Source organism: Mesoplodon mirus (genome assembly GCF_964341445.2).
Source record: "Mesoplodon mirus genome assembly, chromosome: 6".
Lineage (NCBI taxonomy): Eukaryota > Metazoa > Chordata > Mammalia > Artiodactyla > Ziphiidae > Mesoplodon > Mesoplodon mirus.
This window is the reverse complement of record NC_138982.1, coordinates 28,974,128-29,000,961: the sequence shown is the minus strand read 5'-3', so window position 1 is coordinate 29,000,961 and position 26,834 is coordinate 28,974,128. Positions and strand designations below refer to the sequence as shown.

Sequence of the window (26,834 nt, the reverse complement as noted above, 5' to 3'; positions counted from 1 at the left end):
TGGCCCTCTTTTATCTTTCCCCAACTTTGACTGTTTTAAAATACTGCTCTCTCTATCCAATTTCTAATCATGGAGAATTCTGACCAATCAATCCTCAGTTCTTTTCTCTTTCTTTGAATTTCTTACCTGTCTCATACTGTGAACTGATATCTCTGGAGGATGACTTTCAGATCTCTAACTCGCGGCCTTTCAGACTGAAGTCTCTCATTTCCCACTTTCTTTCGGACAGTGTAATTTAGAGGAACAGGGCATGGCATGTTCTCTGTTCTTTGATGTAACTTCTACCTATTGTCACACCACGTAACAAAATCCTTCTTTAAGGAGACATTTTAAAAAACATCCATTTTAAAAAAATCCTTGTTACTGTCACTTAAGAACTTCCAAGTCGCTCTACCATTTATTTAACAATCTTCATCTTCAACAAAGCCACCATTTTCCTTAATGACTTAATAGCCTTACTTACAGTTTTTCATCTATCTAAATTGCCGTTTTCCTCCATATGTAGAGAGAATTTTTCATTAAGATGATACTTTTTGCAAAACGACACAGACAGTAAAAAGATCAGTGGTTGCCAGGGGTTGAGGGGCATGGGATGGGGAAGATGAACAGGCAGAGCACAGAGAATTTTGGGAAAATACTCTGTATGACACTATAATGACAGGTACATATTATACATTCGTCCAGACTCACAGAACGTCCACCACCAAGAGTGAATCCTAATGTAAACTACAGAGTTTGGGTGATTATCATGTGTCAGTGTATGCTCATCAGCTGTCACAAATGTACCACTCTGGTGGGAGATATAGATAATGGGAAGGCAGAGGGTATATGAGAAATCTGTACCTTCCTCTTAATTTTGCTGTGAACCTAAAAAGATTTCAAACCAAAACCTATCCAAATCGACGTAGATGCAATTTATTACACAGAGCTATTGAAGCTACTGAGCTGGTCTATTGGCTACCACTAGACAATGTTCCAACAAATTAACATAGTTATCAAAGACTTATACGCTGTTCCCATGTCCCCTTTATGACTCCCATCACCATGCTACTCTATGCTTCATCTCTCCTAACTCAATCCCTTCCAAAACTTTCTACTCTGCCCTCTTATAAGCCCCTTCCATAACAGCAAACTTCTTTATATTCTCAAACTATCAATGAATTCTTCTGCCATCAACTTCCTTGCCTACTGTCTACCCATTATACTCCCCTGACAAAACTACTGCCTGCTTTTTTTTTTTATTACTATCTTTTCTTGGCTGTGTTGGGTCTTCGTTGCTGTGCAGGTTTTCTCTAGTTGTGGTGAGTGGAGGTTACTCTTCACTGCGGTTCATGGGCTTCTCATTGCTGTGGATTCTCTTGCTGCGGAGCACAGGCTCTAGGCGCACGGGCTGCAGTAGTTGCAGCACGCAGTCTCAGTAGTTGCGGCACATGGGCTCTAGGGCACACAGGCTTCAGTAGTTGCAGCATGCAGGCTCAGTAAATGCGGCACATGGGCTTTAGGGTGTGCAGGCTTTGCAGCATGCAGGCTCAGTAGTTGCGGCACGCAGGCTCTAGAGCACACGGGGTTCAGTAGTTGCAGCATGCAGGCTCAGTAGTTGTGGCACTCAGGCTTAGTTGTTCCACGGCATGTGGGATCTTCTCAGACCAGGGATCGAACCCGTGTCCCCTGCATTGGCAGGCGGATTCTTAACCACCATGCCACCAGGGAAGTCCAACCACTGCCTGCTTTTGATTGTGGCTAAATCTTAGGTGCTGAATTCTGCTAGACATAATCACACACATTTATAAGCTTGTATCACCTATAAATTATGATGTCTAATATCACCTTGGCCCCTAAGATTATATATTCTTTTTCAACTCAATCTAACCTTTGTTGCTCTCCACAAATCTTCAAATGCTTCATTCTGTCACTCAATATCAGCAAATTATCTCACCCTAACATATCAAGAAAGAGAAATATCAATAATATTTCACTGAACCCTCTGCCATCAAACAAATGAACTTACTGCACCTAAACATCTGTTCTCCAACCTTCCTCTCCTTCTCTCTCTACGAATCCCTCCATCTTGGCTCTAGCCTGCATCTGAAACCAAGCAGAGCCCTGCCACTGCCCTGTTCCAAGTACAAAGGCCCCTCCACACCCCCTAGCTCTTGTTTACAGAAGAGCTGAAGTCTCCCAAGCTTCCCTGAGTCACAGAAGAGCAGGCTCAAGAAGTTAATGATTAGGACAATAGAGGCACAGAATCCTTCAGTGTCTGATGCACATTCCTGAGTTGTTTTACAGATACTGTAACTGCCACCAGAGGGAAAACGCTAACTGCATGATGACCAGACTGCAGCCATGAAATAAGCGGTTCCACCTTGAGCAGTACTGAATCTATGGCTAGCAGAATTCCAAGAACTGGGCTTACGACAATGGGATTAACACTATTGCTCATAACAATCTGTATTTTTGTGGGCATCAAAATAATTGTGGCTTTTTCTCCCCATATATGTAAGCAGACAACTGAAATCATCAGCAAAGAGATGCTACAGACCCATGTCGACATCTTCCACTCTAAAATATGGCACCCTGTGTCAGCATGAAGAAGTTACAGAAAGTGGACCTTTGCCCATAATCCCACAGAAATGGAATGATGTCTGACAGCGGTGATTTGTAAGCAAATTTTTGCAGGCAGTTTGTTGCAGGAAGTAGCTCTCTGCAAGAGGCCACTTTTGTCCTGTCACTTTAGCGAGGCTATATTTTAACTAACCTCCAGCTCAGGCACACCTTTCAAATCTTTTTGATCACACAGTACTTTGCCTAACCTGTCGATTCTTTCCATAGATCAAAGAAGTAGAATTGAAGAATGAGTAATTAACAGATGACCGGATCTCTTCCCCAGCTCCCCCTTCAGTAATCTCGCAATCAAACTGTGTGAACAAAATAACATCTAAAGAAAGATCACACCGCTCAATGCTCTGTGGTGACCTAAATGAGTAGGAAATCCAAAAAAAGAGGGGATATACGTATGCGTATAGCTGATTCACTTTGCTGTACAGTACAAACTAACACAATATTGTAAAGGAACCATACACCAATAAAAATTTTTAAAAAGCAAGATCATTTTTTGGATCTTTCCAAAAAACGGAAAGGAGTCGACAAGCCTGCACACAATGGGAGATGGCAACAAATCTGACCCCCTATCTCAATGAGTAACTGAGATTATTTCCCCTCTTTTCTGTTAAAAACTTTCATGGCCGAGCAGAATCTTCAGAGTTGGTTGTGGGACAGGAGTCCGCGTTCTCCCCAGATTGCCGGCTCTCTGATTAATGTGACCTTTCCGTTCTTAATCAGCACTTGTCACACAAGTGCTGACTTTTCGAGCAGTGAGCAGCCAAACCTGAGTTCAGTAACACTTCTACTAACTGGAAAAACCGTACTAAAGATCATAATAGAACAGTGTCATTTATCACATCAACTTCAGTAAACTAATTGAATTACCACCAATTTATTCATCAGTAAAGCCACGCATCCCCTTCTAGTCATAAAACTCTATGATATAGCAACAGAAAGAAAGGAAGATTGGGACAAAAAAGTACAAGAGACAAAAATGGAGTAGGCAGGACATTCTGAATGTCTTGGATTTTTCTTAAGTAGGTTATTTTATACATGATTATTTTATACATGAGCTAGAAAGAAAGCTTAGAAACAGATATTATATAAAAAGGCATTACATTAAGTAACTATCTGAATACTATAAAAGCTGTAAGAAGGCATATACAATTGAAGCTAAAAACTCTGGCTACATGTAACAAAATGCTATTCTCAAAAGAGACCTAATAGAGGAAAATGTTCTTTCATGATGAGCAAGATTCCAAGCTCTTGTAAGATTGGAAAACAATTAGTAATTCTGAGAATACTATTTTATTAATAGGTTAAGTTTCCCTAGATCTTGATATTGTTGTTTCCAGTTTAAAATAAAATAATTACTTTTTCATTTAATCCTTGAAAGTTCCATGCTAAGAATGAATAATCATGACTAGCTGAACAAACAGTTTTGCTTTTTTTTATGGCTGCAGTTGAATTACAGGTAACTTGTCAATTATTAATTAATACCCTCTGATCAAAGATCTTGGAATTTAAGGTGGTAATTTTTGTATATGACCAAATGCAATAGAGTACAGAGAAAACAGCATACTTTCTATGCTGTTTTCTATTTCAAAAAGAAATTAAAGTAGTTAAAAGTTAATTCACATGGAAAATGTGCCCTAAGATTTTGCATATATATATCCAAACAGTTCTTTTTTCTGCCCTTACCCACTTTCCTCAAACATCCATGAAAGTAAACCAATGATATGTAATTTTCTCTCTATCATACCTATGATGTGGCTATTTTTGCTAATCCTTTCCAGAATACTCAGAAACATTTAACTCAGTAATGTACTGTTTTTCTATAAATGTTAAAAATTCAGATTTGAGAAATTAAAGATTTGTTACTTATGGAATATACAACAGGAAATTTTTAAAAATCAAACAAAAAAACAGGACTTCTACACAGGGAAACCACTGATTAAGTCCAATGTCTGACTACTTACAAAATGAGTCATTCAGTTGTGTAAAAGGCTTCAAATACGTGGAGAACCCCAAGAAAGACATATATTAAAATAAACCAACATACTAAAAAGGTGGTGATTTTTCAAGTAAATATGACAACCCCATTAAAATGCAACATACAGTTTTCTGCAAAAAGAAAACCTAAGATGAAATATATGCTTTATATAAAATATTTACATATACAATGCACAAAACCCACTACGGTTAGTAACCTTTATGGCTTTGAAGAACTAGATATTTACATATCTTTCTTCTGCATGTGCCTGCGTGTATGTGTGTTTTGTATATATTTTTAACAGTTGACAGCTGTTTTAGAGCATACAGAGATGCCAAGCTGAATGAGGGTCTTGATTACTTCAAGATTAGCTATCTAAAGTTTCTATTCATTTTAAGTGTTGTTAGTTGGAAGAGTCATTAGTCACTTCCTTGTCTTATAGAACATCAGCATACATTTACATTGTTAATGAACATTTGGGGTAAATGAATTAATGGCACTTTTAAACATCAATTCAGTCCTAATAACTTTGTATGTCATAGAAATGTTGGCTAGGATATAAACGAAAATCCTTTTCAGTAAAGGTAACTCCTCATTCCTACAAACAATAAAGAATAAAATTAATTTAAAATGTTTTTTAACCGTTTAAAAAAAAAAGAACCTCAATATTTAATGAACTAGTCCAGAGAAAAACAGGCACTTAAGGAAAAAACAAAACAAAACAAAAAAAACCCCCTATGTTCTAAAATAAGCATATAAACCAGAACATTTTGGTGAAAATATTTCATATACCGATAACACAAAAATATATTCACTTTTAAAATATCCACTTATCAAAGCGCTTGCAGAATAATTTGACTTATTTCATTATGAGTACTTCTTATAAGTATGACATTTAAGAAAAAACATCACTAGGGAGGATTGTATCATTCTTACCACTGAAATTCTTTAAATGCTGAAACTGAAATTGGACACAAATAATTTTTTCATATTATCAAAACCTTAAACAGCAGTTTAAATAAAAGTAAATATAAAAATAAAGTAACAAAAATAAGTTGCATGCTATTTTCATTAAAAACAACAAGGGCATTTGTATGATGTGGAAGGTATTAAAGATGCACTAAAAACATAAACACACTCCATAAACTCAATAGCTAGTACACTAAAAAATAACTACTTAAGGTATCAATTTTTTTAAATTCCCAAAACAAGAGTTAATGGCAGACCTTTATTTACATCAATACAGAAAAAAATCATATTTGAAGTATATAAAATATATGTGAATGACTAATTATAATTTCTTAAAATAGATTTTATAATCCTGATACATGTATTGAGTGAAAAATTACAAATAGTTACTTGAGTCAATGAATCAACTTTAGCAAATATTTAGTGAATTAGTTGAAATAAAGAAAAGGGGTCAAGAATGCTCACAAACTCATTGTTTCCTTCTAAGATACTATGTTATTACTAACACTGAGAAAATAATACAAAGCTCTGATACATATACATTTAATACATTTTTATAGGGCAGACCCCGAATACAGTTGATGTTTTAACAATTTCACTACACAGAGCTTTAAAAGTAAAACACAAATCCCAATTACTAAAAAAAAACAAAAAAAGAATAATCAGGTAAGTGCTTTATCCTGTAATAATCTCAACTTGCTGAAGGAAAAAAAAAAATCCCTGCAAAAATCAACACCAAGAGCTTAGACTTTTTAAAAGATGTTTGAGAAAAGGCCATTTTGCATTTCAACATTCTTATACTAAAGCAATAAACTGTTTAGGTTTATGATTTTTTAAAAAAATAATGACAGTGCATTAAACACTTGGCTATGGCTAATGCGTCTGTCTATAATTAAAAGTTGACGTTTTGTGGAATCCATCAGTGTCAGAGCGCTCCATATCTATCCAGGGAAATGTTCTTAAGGCCCTCCCGCTCAGCCTCTCTAGAGAATGATACACAAGGCAGGCAGGGCTAGCTGGAGACCCTCTGCCAGGTTTCCCAGTAACCTCAAAGTTATGTGCATACAAAACTCACCTCCAGGCTTGTGTGAGTAACTCAACAAGGGGTCAATGCCCACTTCTTGTTCTTCTGGCTGCAGAGGATGTCTAGTTTCAGATAAGGAATGATACATTGTGAGAACTGGACAACGTCACTGAGAGTGACCACCTGGGAGATGAAAAATATGGAGAAAAATTATAAATTTTTTTTCTGCTATGACTGGGAATAAATGCAAAATGGAAAATGATTAAATGAGCATTACAAACATTAACAAGTTTTCCAGAGGCTCCAGGGACTGTTACTACACATTGGTAGGCATATATATAAAGAAGCGAAAAAGTGGCACAAGATTTTCATTTCAACAATTTCTTCCCAAATCTGGACTTCACTGGTAACCTCTACCTCAACATTCAATTACATTTATTTTCAGTAAACTTCTGCACAAAAAGCTGAATTGTAAGTTAAATCACTGTCACATTTATAATATCCTTCATTTTACTACCAAAATAATACACATTTACTATAGGAACTTTCAAAATATAGAAAATATAGCTAACTGAAATCATTTGTAATTATATTAGCTAAAAACACCACTTAACATTTCAGTTTATTATATGTATTCTTTCTGGGCATTTAAAATGTTTAATGTGATCCACCATGCTAAGTATACTGATTATATAAATCATCATGAGTATTTTCCTTCCCATAAAAAAGTATATATTATCACTTCTAATGGATCCCTGGTATTCTACTATATAGCTATAACAATTGATGTAACCAATTCCTTATTAGCAAACAGTTAGGATGCTTTCAGTTCCCCAATACTATAAATAGCCTCACAATGAATATCTTCCAGTAATACCTCTGTGTTGTATCCATGATTATTTCCTTAGGATAAAATCCTATAAGCATAATTGCTGGACCAAAATGTTTATTTTTAAAAAATAAGATTTTAAGGTAGGTTTTGCCAAATTATGCTCTAGAAAGATTTGTATATAATAGAACAATTCATTTCCCCTGGACCCTCATCAACAGTGGGAATGAGTAATTCCTTGGGCTTTTTTTTTTTTTTTGGACCTATATAACAGTCAGTTTTTATACTGCATTTGCTTGATACCTAGTGAGATCACTGAAGACTTCATATGTTTTCTCTGACATTTGTTATTGTCTTTTGTGGATGCAGTTTATTATTATGATTGCCTTCATGATTTGTAAGCATGCTTTAAATATTAAGGATACTAAACCTTTGTCATATGCTACATCTGTTCTTCTCAGAGTGTGTCTGTCTTCAAATTATATATAGTTTTTGTGGAGATAGTAACTTCTTCATTTTTATGTAGCCAAATATATCTGTATCTCCTTTATGGATTCTGCCTCTGGTATTACGCTTCCAAAGGCAAGATTATATAAATAACCACCTGTGTCTTCTCATAGTTTTGAAGGTTTTCCTCCTCAATTCTCATTTCTATAAATAATTCTAATTTAAACATAGATTTTTTTAGAAATTAAATTGTTTTTGAACTTCCAAGCTACACTAACTACTTATAATTTTTTTGTCTATAAAGTACAAATGACTTTCCCAAATCAGAATCTTCCAAAAAATAGACTGGGTTCGCTACTTTTCATCCAAAATAATGTAAGTAACATAATCTTTTAAATTTTAAGAGCAGGGGGGACATGAAGAGGAAATGTGTAATGCTAAATTGGAAAAGCAAGTCCAACCAAAATGGGTATGTAATTTTACGGGATATAGTCTCCACTTATGGAGGAAAATTCCAGAGAAGCCCATGAACACACAAATCCTTGACCAATCTTTTCCTATCACAAAATGCTCCTTTATCCTGTTTACTTAATTTCTAAAACTCTCATTTCATAAAATCACTCTTGAACACTTTCTCATTTTTATCAGAACCCTCCAACTCTCACCCACCCTCACTTCTTGGATCAGATGTTAACATCCTTTCCCCCCCAGTTTATGGTTAAAACAAAAGAAGCAGAGGGTTAGGCTAAATCAACACTTGGGAAAGCACAACTTTTGTTGCCAACATAGTAAGAATTCCTAAATCCATAAAGCTAAACCATTGTCAGTTCTTGTTTCTTATGTGTACATATCAATTAACATATATGGAGCACTAAATATACAGAAGGAACTCTGGGGAATATAATCTAGTAGAGCAACAGTTCCCAACCTCCTTGGCACCACGGACTGGTTTTGTGGAACACAATTTTTCCACAGATCGGGGGGGTGGGGTGGGGGTGGGGGTCAGGGGGTATGGTGTTAGGATGATTCAAGCACATTACATTTATTGTGTGCTTTATTTCTGTTATTATTACATTGTACTATATAATGAAATAATTCTACAACTCACCATAATGCAGAATGAGTGGGAGCCCTGAGCTTGTTTTCACTTGCCACTCACTGATAGGGTTTTGATATGAGTCTGCAAGCAATTGATTTATTATGGTCTCTGTGCAGTCAAACCTCTCTGCTAATGATAATCTGTATTTGCAGCCGCTCCCCAGCGCTAGCATCACCACCTCAGCTCTACCTCTGATCACCAGGCATTAGATTCTCATAAGGAGCGCGCAACCTAGATCCCTCGCATGTGCAGTTCACAGTTCCCGCTCCTATGAGAATCTAACACTGCCACTGATCTGACAGGAGGTGGAGCTCAGGTGGTAATGTGAGTGATGGGGAGCGGCTGTAAATACAGATGAAGCTTTGCTCACTTGTCCGCTGCTCACCTTCTGCCGTGCAGCCCAGTTGCTAACAGGCCACGGACTGCTGCTGGTCCATGGCCTGGGGGTTGGGGGCCCCTGTAGTAGAGGAGAGCAAAATATAGATAAGCAATTATATTATAAAATAGAATCTGATACATTCTGCTGATCAAATGAATGAGCAGGTTAAAAAATAAAGTCCTCTACTATGGAGAAGTAAGGCTCACCAAATGCCAACACCTAATGGGGTCAGGCAAAAAGCATTATTAATTACAGTTATCATCTATTAAGTAGTGAATATATGACAAAAACTACTCTAAACACTTCACATATACTCAACATTTCATCCTCCCAACAACTCAATGACGTATCTTCATCATCATTTTCATTTTATCAAAGAGAAAACAGGTACAGAGAGATGAAGCAATTTGCTTACAGTCGCACAACTAGGAAGTGTTGAAGCCAGACTCTGAACCCATCCCATCTGGCTCCAAAGCTCACCCTCTACTCAGTACTACACTTGGCTTCTGTTAAGTCAATGAGACAGACAGAAGGCATAAAACAAGGGGGTCTAAGAGGACTGGGTCTGTGAACTATTGGAACATCCATTTCTCTGCTTCAACATTTTCAAGAAAAACTGGAAATCTAGAATTTTATGTGAAATCTCTTTACTTGTAAGTGTTGGCAAATAATTTAAAAAAGAAAGAAAGAAAGAAACTGTGGAACTGATTAAACACATGTCAAAACTGTATTTGGCCATGGACAACTATTTTCATGTAAAATTCATATTCTCTATACACTTTGTCATACTCTTTAAAAATACAAGGGTAAACATTCGAAAATGAGTATTGCAAGTTAACTGCCAGACTTCCTTAAAATTTCTTTAATATCCTATACTATGTTTTCATATCATTTCTCATTTTTATAGTATATACTTCTGTTAGACTTCATATACCTAAAATATATAAACAAGGGGATTTTATGTATTTTAAACTCTATGAGAAATAGACAAGCAACAAGGAAACTGATATCAAAGTGTATTTCAAAAAGGAACATTAGAAGAAAAAAAAAAACCCTCTCTGTAGCTAAAATAAAATACAACATGACGATGTTCAAATATTCACTCAAGATGCTCAAAGAGACTTAAGGTCTTTTAAACTCCTTAGAGAAAGTTAAGTTCAAGTCATTCACTGATTTTAGCTTTAATAATAATTCTTTAGAAATTGAGATGTCTGTGGTAACACCCAATAAACACAATACAAAATTTACCAAACATACCAGTCTACAACCATTCTAGAGAATCAGGCATCTACTATATGCTAACTTATCATGCCTATAGGTTGGAACTGAGTCACTGAAATGCTTTTATTGTCAAATAAAGCAAACCTGCTGAATAGTAATAATGAGTTATTTTCAAGAAATACGTTGAAGAAAAAGTTTGGACAATATCCTCAATTTTCTTTTAATCATAGATTTAAATAAGAATCTAGTTCAAAAGTAACTCATTAAGTAGGTGCTGTTTTGTTTTTTGTTGTTGTTTTAAATACAAAGGGCTACTTTTGCCTTTTGGAACGTAAAAGAATAGTTAACTTTGTTGGTTACTGCTACTGTGATTACCTTATAAAATCACAATACAACGTTGCTTTCAAATATTAAGTAATTTTTCCAATTTGTGTTCTGTGACTATAACAACAACCAAAAACAAAGCAGGATAGCAAAGGTTTTTAAACAAATGTATCTATATTTATTTTAATCACTATTTTGAATAAATTTTGTATCTATGAATATCAGACTATAAGAAAATATTTAATAAAAATTCAAATATTTAAGGGAATTTTTTTGTGGTCTGAAGATTTTAAGATAACCCCTATAAAAGTCAAAATGGCATAAACATTTTGAAACTCACAGTGGACCACTGAATCTTATGTTTGTATACTTGCTATGCCTTAAATCTCCTCCTCATAGAAGCTAGACATATATGTAGAAATATATATATATAATGACCAAAAATATGTATCTTAGTAAATGACTACTCAAATCCATAAATGATGGAGTTCAGTTTTCTTAAATAATGCCAAGTTGTCTCTAGAATTTCTCTGACTGACAAAAATAGTAAAGAATTTTTAAAAATAAAGGCAATCTTATTTTTTCTAATTCAGAAAGCACAGCAATATACCTTCTAAGACCTGAGAAAGGAGATGTCCCTTCTTTGCTACACTTACTATAAATAACAAAGTTCCTACTGCACATGAACTCAACATTCACAAAACTCAAAACTGGTTGTGCAACGTGGTTTTACTGCCATCCTGGTCGCAGGAATTGACACATTAGGCTGAAAGTGCCATTTAAAATCCCAGACTAATCTTAGGACAGTTGTATTGGTTTCACATGTCTGGTTCTTGCAGTATTAAATCTTAAGATAAAAGTGATCTGCCTGAAAGAAGGGAAGTCTTGTGAAAACAGTATTTAATGAAAGGGTAGGAGTTCAGCACTAAAGCTTGGAAGACAGTCTTAAAGTATGTCAATTAAATTTCAGAATAATCTATTTTCCATGTAAACTGAAGCAACACAAGCAGTCTGTAAGTGAAAATTTCAAATTATTAGCATGATACAGACAAAACAAAAGGTTAGCTGAATAAAATTTCTCACTTTTAAAATGGCATCATATAAACAAAACCTCTAGAAAAATAGTTTATTCCCTCTGAATCTGAAGTTCTACATATTTCAGCTTATAATCATTCTATCACTGTTTCTATTACATAGGCATAGAATTAGCATTCTGAATTGTGTCTTCTAAAGACATCCGTATTCAGAAAAGCTCATATAAGCATATTCCATTCATTTATATTCTTGCCTGATGGTAAACTTAGTAGTCAAACACTGAAGTTACAGAGTAATATTACTTTACATAAAGATATCTCCTGTAAGAAGAGCATATCAAAGAGCTTAAATGAACTATTTCCAGAGCACAATTATAAAAGGGGGAGAGCATACAGCATGAATGAGTATCTTTTACAGGTAGTATGCATTCACCATGATGGGTATGTAACCTAAAATATGACATCTTGGCTACAAAAGCAAGAAACAGATAGAAGCTGGATTTTTTTTGTAATTAAGAGAGTAATGGACCATTACCTGTAGAATTGGCAAAAAACAAAAAACAAGAACTTTTTTTTAGACATATTGGTAGCTAGAGGTAAATTTGATGGTCAGGAATAATGATATTTTAAAGTCTTAAGTTATAAGGGAGAGAAGGAGGTAGAAAAGGAGCAAGGAAGAAAGAAAAAGAAATGAGAAAGATAACAAAGACAAAGGATGAAGTTCCATTTTTAAATTCTGTCAATCTTGAATGCAAGAGTGCTACACTGGACTTTAAATAAGTTAATTAAGTATTAAAATCAATCATCTGAAAGTCTTAATATTTAATATTGGTTAGATTGTATATCAAAGTAGTTTTATTATTTATTTACTCTAAACCTTTCCAGAATACTTCATCTGACAACAGGGGGTCTGTTTCTCACAAGATAAATGCATTTACAATGCCAAATAAATTATATATAAAAGCGTTTGTCTTAATACACGTCATTCAATATTAAAAATCACCCATTGGTAAAATCCTGAAACCCTAATTCATTTTTACCAACCACACAATTGTATTATTCAAGTGCTGTCTATTAAATACCTCAGTGTAGGTACAGGAGTACAATGAGGGTCTACACACTGAGAACAATGATCAAAAGAAAATTAACACAGATTTAATCCTTATAATTAACAGGTTATTAGAACAAGAATTTTAGGGTAAACAATCTACTATAAATATAGCAGATTCACAAACGATACACACAATCAGAAACATGTAGAATATACGAAAGGTTCACAGGTGGTCTTAAATATTTTATATTACAAAATAGGAATATGTTTGGCCTTTCAATATCCAAATGCTATAAAGTAATAGAACGTGGCAGTTGTGACCATATAAGCAAGAGGAAATTGAGCATTATAAAGAGTTAAAGTGGCCTGACAAAAAGCTCTCCAGCATGTATGCTCATATGGTTTCAGAGTTCTCCTGAATACATGCTCACAAAGCAAAGACTGGGAAAGCAGCTCAGCCTAGTAACCAAGCGTTTTGTTTATTACAGCCTTCCATTGCTACTGCCATATTTTATATGTATAGACGCCACCTCTAGCCTTTACACTATTTGGTCAGCTTTTCATAAAATCAAGAGAACTACAACAATTCAGGAAAAATGGGCAAAACAGAAAATGAAAAGAGAAAACAGTCACAGGAACTTGGTCAATTACGTTAAACTGATGATGATACTAAAAACGAGGAAAAGAAGTAAATGGCTACTCTTCGCATAAGCATCATATCAAATCAAACATTTTGCTCAAAAAACAAACAGAAAACACCCCTTGGTGCAAGCCTGGGGAGGCCTGAGTTGTTTCCAGAAGCCTATGAGCAACTGTGAGGAGACCCGTCCGAAAGTCCGTGGGGATCTTATATTTATCCCTTGGCTATTAGTAAGTGGTAGGGCTGCGAAACCCAAAGAAATGTTACTAAAAACAGTACTTTTAATTAAACAATAATAACAGCAAAAACATAGCATTTATTAGGAAGCAGGCACTGTTTAGGCACTTTTACATTTCAACCTTACAATTCCTCTGTGTGGCAGACACTCTTCATTATCTGCTTTTATGATTAGGCAACCACAGAGAAGTTAGAGAACTTAGAGTCACAGAGCTGTTAGTGGCAAAACCACCTCAGGATTTATAGGATGAAAAGTTTCTTTATTGTTATGTTAAATATAACACACAGGCAGACCTCGGAGATACTGCGGGTTCAGTTCCAGACCACCGCAATAAAGCAAGTATCGCAACAGAGTCACTGGAATATTTTGGTTTCCCGGTGAATTGGAAAGTTATGTTTATGCTATACTGTACTCTATTACGTGTGCAATAGCATGTCTAAAAAAATGTACATACCTCAATTAAAAATACTTTATTGCTAAAATATGTTAATTATCAGCTGACTATGCAGGGTTGCCACAAACCCTCAAATTTGTTAAAAAACATCATGATGTGCAAAACACAATCAAACGAGGTATGCTTGTAAGGCAAAGCATTCTAGTTTACTTTTCTCCCATACAAGCTTGGCAAAATCTAGTATTAAAAGTTCAATAGGCCCTTTATATTTACAGGGTATATGTGCCCTCCCAAATCACCATCTGAGAATAAATGCGTATCTAGCGAGAAAAGAAAATAACAAGTAAGCTACGGATGCAGACATAGTTTACATACGCCTCAGCAAAATTATAATTTATGAGTAAGCCCCACGACCTTTGGAGTCGCTATCAAACAGCCAAAACTGTGAATTACTCAAATCCCGCGATGCTATGATTCACATTACACCAGTCACTGCAGTTCCAGGTAGCATCACTGAGGGGAGGCCAACTGCTCAGAAGCATCACCTGATCCTCTCTAGCCAAAGGAGCCTACACAAAAACATCTATACTTTCCTCCCTCCGCAGTTTTATTCACACCTCTTTCCCTCCCAATGAGGCCTTTCCTATTCACTTTTCTAAATCCTAGACATAATTTGAACACCCATTTTTTCCTCTGTGGGCCAATGCCAGAAGTCACTTCTCCCTGCTCCTCCATAGCAGCATTTCCCTCATGTGATGGACCACAGGAGACTGCCTGCAGGACAATATTAAGCAATAAATGCTAGTAGTTAGAATATGAAGAGCTATGTTTGTTCTAAATACATTTTGGTCAACAGCATTAGTACAGATTTTTCTTACAGAGAGAGGTATGTAATTGAAGACTTCAGTAGAAAGTAAAAATTTTTTATTCAAGTTTTTGCTTCCCCTCTGTAGTGTGACCACTCCTAACCCCTTAATTGTAGATTCATCTCTCACTGACACTCTGGCAATACCCTCCCCTAACTGGTCTCCCAGGTTACATTCTTCCTTGCTGCTGTCAACAGTGTTGATTGCCCTTCTGACAAAATTCACATTTTGTTCCGGTCCAAGTGCTCCTGCAGAGATACCCAGGGGGGTAGTTATAATTGGTCTAAGCCAATCATGATGGTCCCATTTCCTGTGTCAGACTGGTTGCGATGAGCCATTCGATGTAAATGGAAGTTGCCCAAGGGCTTCTAGAGGTTTTTCTCTCAATTACAAAGACTCTTAATAGCAGTGGATTAACCAACCTAGATTCACCCTACCTCTAGCCATCTTGCTATAGGTAGTAACAGAAACCTTACTATATAACCCAACTGAGATCTCCTGTTACTGCCAGATTTCACAGCCTAGCATACCCACCCCTCCTACAGTCCATTACCACACAACATTCAATGCGATTTTTTTCCATTGTAAACTGTTTCCCAACGTACTTAGTGTAAAATCCAAACTCTTGTTAAGAGGGCCTGAATCCAGACCCACGCCTAACCCTCTGACCCCACTCTCCCCTCGGTCAGGATGCTCTGTCCACACAGGACTTTTTTCTATTCCTTAAACAAAAATCCAGCTCGGGCTTCCCTGGTGGCTCAGTGGTTGAGAGTCCACCTGCCTATGCAGGGGACATGGGTTCGTGCCCCGGTCCAGGAAGATCCCACATGACACAGAGCGGCTGGGCCCGTGAGCCATGGCCACTGAGCCTGCACGTCGGGAGAGGCCACAACAGTGAGAGGCCCATGTACCAAAAAAAAAAAAAAAAAAAATCCAGCTCAGTGCCACTTTACGTCTTCGCACAACCCCATTTCCTCTGCGGGGACGCTCTGCCCCTTAATATCCTTCAGTTATCTGCTCACATTCAGGGCAGCGCAGAAAGCTTTTCCTGGAGCGTATCTAATCCACTGGCAAATCCTGTTGGTTCTACCTTCCAAACAAAATCAAGCATTAGGCCGTTCTGTACCACAACCACCCTGACCCAGGTCACTGCCAGCCCCGGCTCGGACTATTTAATTTCCTCCAATACGGCTCCCTGTTTCCAACCTGGCTGGTCATCTACGGTCCACTGACCCACAGCAGCCTGTGTGATCCATCTCAGATTTTAACTCAGCTCGTGCCTCACCTCTGCTCAAAGCTTTCCACTGGCTTCTCATCTCACTCAGAAGAGAACAAAAAATCTTCACCGGACTCCACAGGATCTTGCCCCCAGCACTGCTTTTTTTGAGCTTTGACCCTACAGCTCCCCTGCCCCTGCCACTCAGGCTCTCCAGGCCTAATGGCCTCTCTACAGCTCCTCACATGTGCTAGGCAAGTTCTTGCCACCGGGGACCTTTGTATAATACTTTCCTCAGTTCCTAAACACTTCTGTGAGATATCCATCCTCAGAGATGGCTCTCCCACACTGCCTTTCAAAGTCCAGGTTCAACTGTCACCTAATTTGTTAGGTGACCCATGATCACAGGGCCACACTCGGCACACACCCTCCCTTACTCTTCATCCCATTACCCAGCTTTACTTATAATATGTATCACTACCTCACACAGTACAAACTTACTCATGTTTTGTTTAGTGTCCATCACCCCCTATTATAAATTCTATGAATGCAAAGGCTTTACCTATTTTATTCACTTCTGTATCTCCCGTACCTGGAAGGTACCCTTATTTTTTTATTATGGCATTCCTGATGACAGTTTGGATGAATCCAATAAAGTACAATGAGAGAAACCTAATTTGAGTCCCAGTTAGTTATTAATTTAAATGAGTTTTTCAAGAATTCCTAGGTACATGTTAGGGATGTATATTAGCACAAAATACATGAAAGAGATTAAAATTAGAGATATTTGAGAAGACAGATCCCATAAAACGGACTAGAAATTAGGAAGATCCTCTAATAAGAATTACTCTAAAGAATCAAGGACCGGTCCCTCTAGGTGAGAGGCAGCACAAGACCCTGGGCTCTCTCTTGGGAGAGCCTGCGGCAGCTGAACAAACACTCGGTGGTGCTGCTCAGGACTCGCTCAGAAACACAGCATGGGAGAAGAGAGCCCAAGTTCCCTGTAGACCAACAGGTTCTCAGACACCCCCCAACCCCGCCCCCCGCCCACACACAGACACACACACACTCTTCTGCCACCTGCACCCACCACACTCTACAGTGGCCAAACAGCTCCCTTTTAACGTTGCCCATTGGTTAGAAATGCTCCACGGAAGCCAGGGAAGACCAAAGACGGCAAGAAATCCGCACATTTTACCCAACCTGTGATCCGTGCTCTGTAAGTCAAGCCCAACCACTTACTGAAAAAATAACCCATGTCTTGTTCAGGGCTGGAACCAGAAGGTTAGCGGCTCAATATACTAGCACAGTGGGTGAGACCTGGCATAAGTCCTTGCATCTCAACTGTAAATGCTTAGAGTGCAAGCTTTACAAAGTTAGCCATCCCACAAATAAACAATAAAAGGACTATGCACAGGCCAATGATGAGAATATGCCATAAACCCATGACTGTGATTAATCAAATTAATGCAGTTCCTGACAAAAGTTAACCACTGGAATTTTTAAGTTTCCTTATGTAAATTACCAAAACAAACAAAGAAAAAAGGAATAGTATTTCAATGATAAAAGTTGAGTTTGAAAGTATTTTAGAATAACATCTGGTTTACATTGGACATCAAGTAGATGATATCTTGTGGCTAATCTTTTAAGCCAATTTTATTAAAAATACACAAACACAAAGAAGGTATGCTATACAACTAGCTCTATATCTCCTCTTGTTTTGAAAGATTTTTTTCCTTTTATTTCAATTATCTAAATTATCTGTCTCTTCAGAAGAAATTAAATTCTAGCTAAAAGATGTTTTTTCTATTTGTTAATTTCATGTAAGACCTATCTCATGACTAACATGAGAATTAAATAAGATCACGTGTGGGAACACATACCAAGAACTGTAGTGGAACCAAGGTTCTGCATTGTAGTTTACTGACAATAATAATCAGTATTAACATTTTTTATACAAGATAGCAGGTATATGATTAACTATATCTTTTTAAGGTTATACTGATACTTCTACTAAGTAAAAGTGGTGCAGACAGTAAGTAGAGAGCAAGAATTACCTGGAAAAGGGAGGCAGGGAAACATCCTGTGGGAGGGCTCAGGGGAGACACAGGACAGGCACGTTCCATTCAGAGTCCTGAGGAGTCAGGCTCAGCTTGGTTGATAATCAGGCTCAGTAAGTAAGTGGAGACTACATGTATAAGGCTTGACTTACAGACCACACTAAGATCCTGAGCTGTTTCCTAAGGACAGTGGAAGCTACTGAATAGCTTTAGGTAAAGAGGAGAGAATGCGGGCTGTGGCTTCTCCACATTTACTCTTTCTCCAGCTATACAAAACTGCATCCCTCAAAACTTCCATACATATGGCTCCTCTGTCTGGCAATACTTTCCTCACCTTCTTTGCTTAACCGACTGCTACCTGTCCTTAAGATTCAGCTCAAAAATCATCTTCCCCCACCTTGCTTCAGACACCCATTTACCTTATGTACAACTCCACACTAAAGTGAACCATTCTTCAGTAAAATGGTTGGTTTTCCACTGACCTCTACTCTTTCTAAGGATAGAGGACGTGTTTTATTCATCTATACTCCAAGGTACGAATATACAAGCACTTGCAAAAGTCATTATTCAGTGAATCAACAAAACCCAAGACACGATTTAGTATAATTCCCAGATATGAGGACTAATTGAATTATACTTGTTCCTATGCATAAGCATACAAATTGAAATGACTCAAAAGGGCCTCACAGTATGTCACAGGAGCAAATACTGTCTTAAATTACACTGAGCTACAAGAGCTGAGCTATGCCCCATACTGTTTAATATGACCTAAAACACTCATTTAACAAATACATGTTGAATACCTACTAGGGGCCAAGTACCACAGCACTGTTCCTCATAAGAAACGCAAATTCAATAAGCAGTGAGCTTAATTCTATATACCTACTTGGTGAAAATTACCACTGTGATACTGTATGTTACAACAGCACTGAAATGTAATACTCACTTCCAACCATAACTTTGGACATTCTCACATCAGATAACAAACTAGATTACTCAGAATGTTTCCTTTTCCACAAAATCAAAAACCTTTTTGAAATGTCAGCCTTGAACATCATAAAATTATACAGAATGATGAGGAACCAAGCCTATAGTGCATATAAATATGAGAGCATATTAGACTGCATTTAATTACCAATTCAAACAACAACCTGATCTAACCTTTGACAAGTAAAATAAATGTTCTGAATAATTTAACTAAAGCAAACATTTGCTGTTAATGCTGCTAATTATAGTAAGAGCTGGAAAGAGAAGGGGAAGAGAGATGACGAAAGGAAGAGAAGGGGAGATGGAATTTTTTTAATTAAGGTTGAGATCTGCAACTATTCTTTGAAACATGATTTTTTTTTCAATGAATTCAATTCGCATAAAAGGGCAAACTCAGTTGAGCAAAGTTGCTTTATGAATACTCAGATAAAGTAACATTTATAGCTGATTAGAGAGCCCACTCTTTCAGCCAGTAAAAATCACTAGACTACCATGGGGAGGGGAAAACTAGGTACAGATGAATTAGGGTATAACTGCCCCCCCTTTCATTCAAGGGGCTCAAAGTTTAGTGAGAAAAAAGCTGAGGAAACAGGTTGCCAGCCTTAGCATTAATTAATCAATTGAAATAATAAAAATACAGATGCCCAGTTTAATCTGAATTTTAGAAAAACAACAAAAGCAATATTTGGAACATGCTTAAACTAAATGTATTCATTATTTATCTGATTGTGCATCCTGTATTTTATCTGACAACCCTACAAGTATATAAATGAAGACAAGTATTTATGGGAAAATATGTGGTATATCCACTGTAGGAGTTCCAGGATTAAATGAGACCAGAACTCTCAAAAGGTGAGATTCCCAAAGAACTCACCCTCAGGCAGGAAAGAGTTGTTTTTCCAGAGCTGCTATCTGATTGCTAATGGGAAAGACCAAAATATACTGCACAAATGGACAGCTCCAGCCCACCGGAACTTGTTTTTCAATTGTCCTAAGAAAAGGAGCTATAAAAAAAAATACAATAAACAAATGAACAAACAAATGTCTTAATGGAAATCATCAGCTACTAAATGGCAGAAAAATGAAACATCCTGAAAAAAATCGAAGAGCCACCGAGGACCTTGCTGAGTGGAAAGAGAGTACAGGACTATTCTTACATTGAGATTATTATCTTTACCCCTGAGAGGAGGTGCATTTAGAAATAAAAAATCCAAAGAAAATTGGACTTTGTTAATTTATTGAGACCACTCTTATTCAAATATATAATCTTCTCATTTGTGTATTATAAATGTTAACTATGATTGATACTGCACAAGAATCTAAGGTATGATAAGCTCTTAGTGTAGCCTTAAATTTAAAATAATTATTCAATAATGCGTAATGTGAAGACAAGTTATACTCCATATAAAAACTGCCAATTTAACTGATTAGTGACTTCAAAAGGGACTACCCTATTTGCTCATGTAGCCTAAGCTTCCACATGAGAACAAAGAAGCCTCAATATGAACATGAAAATGTTTCAGTTATAGTAGAAGATCATCATTATTAATAGAGGCAAGAAAAACTCCAATTCCCCAACTTGATGACACATAAATATATACAGATTTTATATAATTGATAACAGAAAATGGCAATCATTTAAAATATTACAACTTACCATAAAATAATGAATATGACTTGAAGGTTTCTCTCAGAATCTTTGATATCCAGGTTGATTGTAATTGTTTCATCTTTACCCAAAAGATATGTGTGCATGTAACTTCTGTATGTGTTCTAACACCAAAACCATTTAGATGTCCATGTAAAAACACTGATATATATGCGTAGCTTAAAAATGTAAACATTATAGGCTCTCAAAATAAGAATTAAAATATTTAGGTTTCACTTTTATGAGAGGGAAAGTTTCAAACACTGACAAAATGGAAGATGGATAAAGAAGAAAGGGCTAATTTATAAAGACAGAAGACAATACACAGCACTCACATAATATCTTGATGTCACAAACACTATGGCTATACTAAAAATAGTTTCAAGACATTAATGCAAAAAATAATTCCATGAACTCCATATAGAGCCAATGAAGGCCTGAAAGGGTTTACCAAAGTGTACAACTAACAAAACTGTATAAATACATAGATAGTGATGTGGGTACACAGGGACTACAGAGGAGCTATACAAACTCTATCCCAATCACCAGAGAATTTCACCAGCAAAAATAGATACCTCTTCTTCCTATGTATATGCTTTAGGCAGAAGATAGCAGCACACTAGCTCCAAAATTTCATTGAATACTACAAAAAAATGTTTAAAAGTACATTAAATTAGACATGAATAATTCTTTTTTTTTTTTTTTTTTGCGGTACGCGGGCCTCTCACTGCTATGGCCTCTCCTGTTGTGGAGCACAGGCTCTGGACACGCAGGCTCACGGGCCCAGCCACCCCGTGGCATGTGGGATCCTCCCAGACCGGGGCACAAACCCGTGTTCCCTGCATCGGCAGGTGGACTCTCAACCACTGCGCCACCAGGGAAGCCCTAGACATGTATAATTCTTGCCATACCGATTTAAATGAAATCATTGTATAATTTTTAAGACTTTGATAATTTGCTCCTAAACTTCAGTAAATAAAAGTAGATGACAAACTTCACGCCATGCTTTCCTAGTTGTAAAACAATGACACAGTCATTTGGAATTACAATGTGCTATTTATACACTGAACAAGATATATAGGTATCTGAAGGCCCTGAAAACTGTGTCAGGCCTGGAAATTTTGTCCTAGTTTCTAACGGGAATAAACAGGATCAAGCACTTTAAGTGTTATTATTACAAGTAACTTTTTCCTATAAAAATAGAGGCTTTCAAAACCAAATAATTTCCCCCCACGAGCCCAAATATACTTTTATGTGTACATTTTTACGAAGTCTTCCTTAGCAAAGAACTGTTTTTATGCTAAAACTTTTAAAACTATAAAGGTATATTTTAAATTTCCAAGATTTTAAATCCTACAAAATCAAGTAAAAGATTAAGATGGCCAATTACTCTTTTTTTTTTATTTTATTAGTTTCTGCTTTATAACAAAGTGAATCAGTCATACATATACATCTGTTCCCACATCCCTTCCCTCATGTATCTCCCTCCCTCCCACCCTCCCCATCCCACCCCTCCAGGCGGTCACAAAGCACCGAGCTGATCTCCCTGTGCTCTGCGGCTGCTTCCCACTATCTATCTACCTTACGTTTCGTAGTGTATATATGTCCATGCCTCTCTCGCTTTGTCACAACTTACACTTCCCCTTCCCCATATCCTCAAGTCTTCTCAAGTAGGTCTGTGTCTTTATTCCCGTTTACCCCTAGGTTCTTCATGACCTTTTTTTTTTTTTTTTTAAATTCCGTATATATGTGTTAGCATATGGTATTTGTCTTTCTCTTTCTGACTTACTTCACTCTGTATGACAGACTCTAGGTCTATCCACCTCATTACAAATAGCTCAGTTTCGTTTCTTTTTATGGCTGAGTAATATTCCATTGTATATATGTGCCACATCTTCTTTATGCATTCATCCGATGATGGACACTTAGGTTGTTTCCACCTCCGGGCTATTGTGAATAGAGCTGTAATGAACATTTTGGTACATGTCTCTTTTTGAATTATGGTTTTCTCAGGGTATATGCCTAGTAGTGGGATTGCTGGGTCATATGGTAGTTCTACTTGTAGTTTTTTAAGGAACCTCCATACTGTTCTCCATAGTGGCTGTACCAATTCACATTCCCACCAGCAGTGCAAGAGGGTTCCCTTTTCTCCACACCCTCTCCAGCATTTATTGTTTCTAGATTTTTTGATGATGGCCATTCTGACTGGTGTGAGATGATATCTTATTGTAGTTTTGATTTGCATTTCTCTAGTGATTAATGATGTTGAGCATTCTTTCATGTGTTTGTTGGCAGTCTGCATATCTTCTTTGGAGAAATGCCTATTTAAGTCTTCTGCCCATTTTTGGATTGGGTTGTTTGTTTTTTTGCTATTGAGCTGCATGAGCTGCTTATAAATTTTGGAGATTAATCCTTTGTCAGTTGCTTCATTTGCAAATATTTTCTCCCATTCTGAGGGTTGTCTTTTGGTCTTGTTTATGGTTTCCTTTGCTGTGCAAAAGCTTTGAAGTTTCATTAGGTCCCATTTGTTTATCTTTGTTTTTATTTCCATTTCTCTAGGAGGTGGGTCCAAAAGGATCTTGCTGTGATTTATGTCATAGAGTGTTCTACCTATGTTTTCCTCTAAGAGTTTGATAGTTTCTGGCCTTACATTTAAGTCTTTAATCCATTTTGAGCTTATTTTTGTGTATGGTGTTAGGGAATGATCTAATCTCAAACTTTTACATGTCCCTGTCCAGTTTTCCCAGCACCACTTATTGAAGAGGCTGTCCTTTCTCCACTGTACATTCCTGCTTCCTTTATCAAAGATACGTTGGCCATATGTGCGTAGGTTTATCTCTGGGCTTTCTATCCTGATCCACTGATCTATCTTTCTGTTTTTATGCCAGTACCAGACTGTCTTAATTACTGTAGCTTTGTAGTATAGTCTGAAGTCAGGGAGCCTGATTCCTCCAGCTCCGTTTTTCGTTCTCAAGATTGCTTTGGCTATTCGGGGCCTTTTGTTTTTCCAAACAAATTTTGAAATTTTTTGTTCTAGTTCTGTGAAAAATGCCAGTGGTAGTTTGATAGGGATTGCATTGAATCTGTAGATTGCTTTGGGTGGTAGAGTCATTTTCACAATATTGATTCTTCCAATCCAGGAACATGGTATATCTCTCCATCTACTTGTATCATCTTTAATTTCTTTCATCAGTGTCTTATAATTTTCTGCATACAGGTCTTTTGTCTCCTTAGGTAGGATTATTCCTAGATATTTTATTCTTTTTGTTGTGATGGTAAATGGGAGTGTTTTCTTGATTTCATTTTCAGATTTTTCATCATTAGTGTACAGGAATGCCAGAGATTTCTGTACATTAATTTTGTATCCTGCTACTTTACCAAATTCATTGATTAGCTCTAGTAGTTTTTCGGTAGCATCTTTAGGATTCTCTATGTATAGTATCATGTCGTCTGCAAACAGTGACAGCTTTACTTCTTCTTTTCCAATTTGGATTCCTTTTATTTCCTTTTCTTCTCTGATTGCTGTGGCTAAAACTTCCAAAACTAGGTTGAATAAGAGTGGTGAGAGTGGGCAGCCTTGTCTTGTTCCTGATCTTAGTGGAAATGGTTTCAGTTTTTCACCATTGAGGACAATGTTGGCTGTGGGTTTGTCATATATGGCCTTTATTATGTTGAGGAAAGATCCCTCTATGCCTACTTTCTGCAGGGTTTTTGTCATACATGGGTGTTGAATTTTGTCGAAAGCTTTCTCTGCATCTATTGAGATGATCATATGGTTTTTCTCCTTCAACTTGTTAATATGGTGTATTACATTGATTGATTTGCATATATTGAAGAATCCTTGCAATCCTGGAATAAACCCCACTTGATCATGGTGTATGATCCTTTTAATGTGCTGTTGGATTCTGTTTGCTCGTATTTTGTTGAGGATTTTTGCATCTATGTTCATCAGTGATATTGGCCTGTAGTTTTCTTTCTTTGTGACATCCTTGCCTGGTTTTGGTATCAAGGTGATGGTGGCCTCGTAGAATGAGTTTGGGAGTGTTCCTTCCTCTGATATTGTTTGGAACAGTTTGAGAAGGATGGGTGTTAGCTCTTCTCTAAATGTTTGATAGAATTCGCCGATGAAGCCATGTGGTCCTGGGCTTTTGTTTGATGGAAGATTTTTAATCACAGTTTCAATTTCAGTGCTTGTGATTGGTCTATTCATATTTTCTATTTCTTCCTGAGTCAGTCTTGGCAGGTTGTGCATTTCTAAGAATTTGTCCATTTCTTCCAGGTTGTCCATTTTATTGGCATAGAGTTGCTTATAGTAATCTCTCATGATCTTTTGTATTTCTGCAGTGTCAGTTGTTACTTCTCCTTTTTCATTTCTAATTCTATTGATTTGAGTCTTCTCCCTTCTTTTCTTGATGAGTCTGGCTAATGGTTTGTCAATTTTGTTTATCTTCTCAAAGAACCAGCTTTCAGTTTGGTTGATCTTTGCTATCGTTTCCTTCATTTCCTTTTCATTTATTTCTGATCTGATCTTTATGATTTTTTTCCTTCTGCTAGCTTTGGGGTTTTTTTGTTCTTCTTTCTCTAATTGCTTTAGGTGCAGGGTCAGGTTGTTTACTCGAGATGTTTCCTGTTTCTTAAGGTGGGGTTGTATTGCTATAAACTTCCCCCTTAGAACTGCTTTTGCTGCGTCCCATAGGTTTTGGGTCGTCGTGTCTCCATTGTCATTTGTTTCTAGGTATTTTTCAATTTCCTCTTTGATTTCTTCAGTGATCACTTCGTTATTGAGTAGTGTATTGTTTAGCCTCCATGTGTTTGTATTTTTTACAGATCTTTTCCTGTAATTGATGTCTAGTCTCATAGCATTGTGGTCGGAAAAGATACTTGATACAATTTCAATTTTCTTAAATTTACCAAGGCTTGATTTGTGACCCAAGATATGATCCTGGAGAATGTTCCATGAGCACTTGAGAAAAATGTGTATTCTGTTGTTTTTGGATGGAATGTCCTATACATATCAACTAAGTCCATCTTGTTTAATGTATCATTTAAAGCTTGTGTTTCCTTATTTATTTTCATTTTGGATGATCTGTCCATTGGTGAAAGTGGGGTGTTAAAGTCCCCTACTATGATTGTGTTACTGTCGATTTCCCCTTTTATGGCTGTTAGTATTTGCCTTATGTATTGAGGTGCTCCTATGTTGGGTGCATAAATATTTACAATTGTTATATCTTCTTCTTGGATTGATCCCTTTATCGTTATGTAGTGTCCTTCTTTGTCTCTTCTAATAGTCTTTATTTTAAAGTCTATTTTGTCTGATATAAGAATTGCTACTCCAGCTTTCTTTTGATTTCCATTTGCGTGGAATATCTTTTTCCATCCCCTTACTTTCAGTCTGTATGTGTCTCTAGGTCTGAAGTGGGTCTCTTGTAGACAGCATATATATGGGTCTTGTTTTTGTATCCATTCAGCCAACCTGTGTCTTTTGGTGGGAGCATTTAGTCCATTTACATTTAAGGTAATTATCCATATGTATGTTCCTATTCCCATTTTCTTAATTGTTTTGGGTTCGTTATTGTAGGTCTTTTCCTTCTGTTGTGTTTCTTGCCTAGGGAAGTTCCTTTAGCATTTGTTGTAAAGCTGGTTTGGTGGTGCTGAACTCTCTCAGCTTTTGCTTGTCTGTAAAGGTTTTAATTTCTCCATCAAATCTGAATGAGATCCTTGCTGGGTAGAGTAATCTTGGTTGCAGGTTTCTCTCCTTCATCACTTTAATTATGTCCTGCCACTCCCTTCTGGCTTGTAGAGTTTCTGCTGAAA

The 26,834-nt window shown here is 36.8% G+C and overlaps 1 protein-coding gene across 2 annotated transcripts in view; it reads right to left on the bottom strand.

Annotated features, from left to right (window-relative positions):
* Positions 1 to 26,834, bottom strand: part of TBC1D5 (TBC1 domain family member 5) — a 563,684-nt gene that overhangs the window by 341,225 nt on the left and 195,625 nt on the right. For both annotated transcript variants that reach the window (XM_082625793.1, XM_082625794.1), the window contains one exon: positions 6,639 to 6,770. In XM_082625793.1, the coding sequence (XP_082481919.1) occupies positions 6,639 to 6,735 (97 nt within the window). In that variant the 5' untranslated portion in view covers positions 6,736 to 6,770. The remainder of the gene's footprint in view (positions 1 to 6,638; positions 6,771 to 26,834) is intronic.